Here is a 3302-nt window from a genome sequence, read left to right on the forward strand (position 1 = left end):
TACTGCATCTCTAAACAAACTGCTGAACGAGAAGCTCTTCTCTCAATTAGCCAGGCACGGAAAAAGGAATCGTCTGTCACCTCGTTCCAGCAATCCATACGTTTTTTTTGGGATGATTTGTTACGGTTGACACTGAATTCGCGGTGATGAGAAAATGTCTCGCCGCCTCTTGATAAGCGCGGCGAGCGGACAGAACATATTCACCATTTTTTGTACCGCAGATAGTGTGCGCGCCACAACGGATAGGAACGGCACAATTTTTTTTTCTTTTGTTCCCAAAGTTTTTCCGGAAATGCCCGGTCGGAATGCGCATATGTCACGGAGGGGCCCTCACCGGCGACAAAAGTGTGTGTTCTCTGTTCTCCCCCCGTGCTAGTGGTAGTTGGGGGTGCGCCCGCCTTAGCGAAGGCAGAGCACCACCACCTCCCCGTCCGCGCCCTACAAATACCCCCGCCCCGGCCGCCCCTCTTCTTATCGTGTGGCCTCCCCCATCCATCCATCCATCCCCAGCTGAAGCTGAAGCCACGCCACCGCGGCGCGAGCCTCCCTCTCCTCCCGCTCGTGCGATCCATAGAGAGAGGAAAACGATCCCAGAAACCATCAAAAACGAGGGAAAAATCAGAGCGAGACCGAGACCGAGACACGCGCGTTACAAGTCTCCAAAGCCAGCCTATCTCTCCAACCCCTCTCCCCGACGCAGCCTCTCCTCCCGTCCACTCCTCCTCCCCGGTTTGGCCGCGTCTCCTTCCTCCCATCCACGTCCTGTGCTCGTGCTGCTAGCTGCTGCTCCACATCTCCTGATCTCCCACACGAGGTAAAAAGGGGGGGGGGAAATCTAACAAACCACGAAATATAAACACGCACGCGCGCTAGTACAAGGGTAGCTGCTGCCGTCGAAGCTAGCGCCGTCACTCGTGGTGCGTTCCCTTTCTGTGGTAACCTGCAGCTGCACCACCTGAGACTGCTAGCTGGGAGAGTCACTTGCGGGGGACCAGCAGGGAGACATGGCGCTGACAGTGTTCGAGACCAGCGAGCAGCAGCAGCAGCTCCTCCCGTGCCAGCAGGGCGGCGACGGGGGCAAGGCGGCGGCGGCGGCTGGCGCCGAGAAGGCTGCCGCGATGCTCAAGGAGACGGACCGCGACGGCGACGGCGACGGTGACCGCCCGGAGAGGGCCGACATATGGAACATGATCCAGGCGCAGAAGCCGCCGCCCGCGCCCAAGCAGGCGCAGGCGCCGGCGGCGTACGTGCACCCGCTCGTGCGCCGCTCGTCCAGCCTGCTCACCCAGAAGAGCCTGGAGATCTGCACCGAGAGCCTCGGCTCCGAGACCGGCTCCGACGGCTTCTCCGACGCCGACGGCTCCAGCACCGACCGCTCGTGCCCGGGCTCCGACGACGAGCGCGAGGAGGAGGCGGTGGCACTGGCACCGCGCGCGCCCCCGCCCAGGGCGTTCCCGCCTCCGCTGCCGTCGCTGGCGCGGCGCAAGGTGGAGTCCACGATGGAGATGAGGCAGGAGCGCCAGGACGGCCGCCTGCTCGTCAGGGTCGTCCCGGTGGCTTCGTCCACCCTGTTCCGCGCCCAGCGCCGCGGCGGGCGCCTGCTCCTGTCGTTCGCCGACACGGCCTCCCCGGCCGCGGACGAGCTCGACGGGAATCGCGGGCAGCTGGAGCCCGAGCAGCTGGCCGACGACCACGACACCCACGAGGAGGACGAGGAAGAAGACGACGACGAGGAGGAGGTCGAGGTCGTGGACAGGGGCACCGTCGTGGAGTTCAAGGTGAGCACGCAGCCGCAGGCGCGCAGCGGGAGCGGCCCGCGCGTGCGTCGCTCCTCGCTCGTCATCAACAAGTTCGTGGGCGCCGAGCCGGCGGCCACCTGCGACATCAACGGCGCCGCCGCGCCGCCCAGGCCCCCCAGGCGCTCCACCGGGTCCACTACCACGGCGGTCGCGGCGCTGGCCGCGGCCTCGGTCCTGAGCGCGACCGCGCCTCCGCCGGGCAATGGCGAGGACGCCGTCCCCGGCGCCACCTGCGGCGAGAACAAGCTCCTGATGACGGCGAAGCGCCGCAGCAGCAAGGAGGAGCTGCTCAACCACATGCGCCGGTGCAACCAGCTGCGCGGGCAGCTCTTCTTCTGGGAGCCGCGCATCGCCACCTCCTCCTGAGCAAGAACCCCGACCGTCCGACCGGCCGGCCGGTGTCCGCTGCCGCCGCTCCTCCCATTCATGCTTCGATCAACGAGTGATTCTCTGTTCGTCTGCCGCAGGTGTAACGTACGTAACGTAATGCTGCTGTTGTTAATTAGTAGTAAGTGAAGATCGTCGTCACGTGATTGGCTTAGCCGTGTGTCTTGTGTGTGAGAGAGGTGAGCTATGGAGATGGAGAGAGCTTAGCCCCCATTGGTGGTTTGGCATGTCACCTCGCGTGCCCTGCCTCTTGTATCTACTAGTCTACTACCATTTACGTTGCTGCTGCTGCTACTGCTACTAGTGACCGTTGTTCATGATCGACTGAGATCGACGTCTCTGATGCTCTTTCTTTTTTTGAACCGAATGTCTCTGATGTTCTGGATGCAGTCGGTGCATGATTTTATTGGGAAGTTCGTCGCGGTGACGGCTTCCCGGAAATGGAACAAGGCGGGTATATAGAAACAGATTGCCTGCCAGCTGCTGGCTTGGCAAGAAACGGACGAAAAGGACGAAGATAACGGATTTGGTCTGATAATAATTGGTAATACCCTGATGATGATGATGATGATGCTAGTATAAACGAAAACTTGACGTTTATTAAATCCGAGTGGATATAATAATTGGGATAACCAAATTGAGAATAGATCACACAACGGGATGCTCTGCAGCTCGAAGATCTGAAGATAAGCTTATCAGCAATGGCATCAGTTCAGTTGAGAGGTTTTGCATACAGTTTCTGTTCTACCAGTCACATGGTATCTCTGCTCCTCTTCCAATTGTCCAACTCAAGCTAATAATTGTAACGAAAATGACTCTGTGCCGTACTATGCGAGATAAATAAATACTACACGAACAATCAAGTAGCAATACTAATCGACTACTGCTAATGTGAAAAATAAATGGCCACTCGTAAAAGAACCTTTCCTGTTATTTCGTGTAGGAAAATAAGTCTGGGAGACAATACTTTTTTTCGCAACTTGGCTGTAAAGTTTTTCTTGTCTCAAGAACACTCTTTTTTTTTCATTTAGCACTAGATAGATGAAGACAAGGAATTGTTTTTAACAGTGTCATATGGATGTGCTACAGATCGCTTTTGGGTTGAAGGACTGTATG

At 58.1% G+C, this 3302-nt stretch overlaps 1 protein-coding gene across 1 annotated transcript; it reads left to right on the top strand.

The window, feature by feature from the left end:
- Nucleotides 1-458: 458 nt before the first annotated feature.
- LOC120652942 (protein FANTASTIC FOUR 1-like) lies at nt 459-2548 on the top strand. The gene has a single exon (XM_039930906.1). The coding sequence runs from the start codon at nt 1005-1007 to the stop codon at nt 2163-2165; it is 1161 nt and encodes a 386-aa protein (XP_039786840.1). The 5' UTR covers nt 459-1004; the 3' UTR covers nt 2166-2548.
- The last annotated feature ends 754 nt before the right edge of the window (nt 2549-3302 follow it).

Source organism: Panicum virgatum, chromosome 9K (assembly GCF_016808335.1).
Source record: "Panicum virgatum strain AP13 chromosome 9K, P.virgatum_v5, whole genome shotgun sequence".
In the NCBI taxonomy this organism is placed as follows: domain Eukaryota; kingdom Viridiplantae; phylum Streptophyta; class Magnoliopsida; order Poales; family Poaceae; genus Panicum; species Panicum virgatum.

What these genes read in the sequence shown, in the direction of transcription:
- LOC120652942 (XM_039930906.1), top strand. Translation starts at nt 1,005, where the DNA reads ATGGCGCTGACAGTGTTCGAGACCAGCGAGCAGCAGCAGCAGCTCCTC.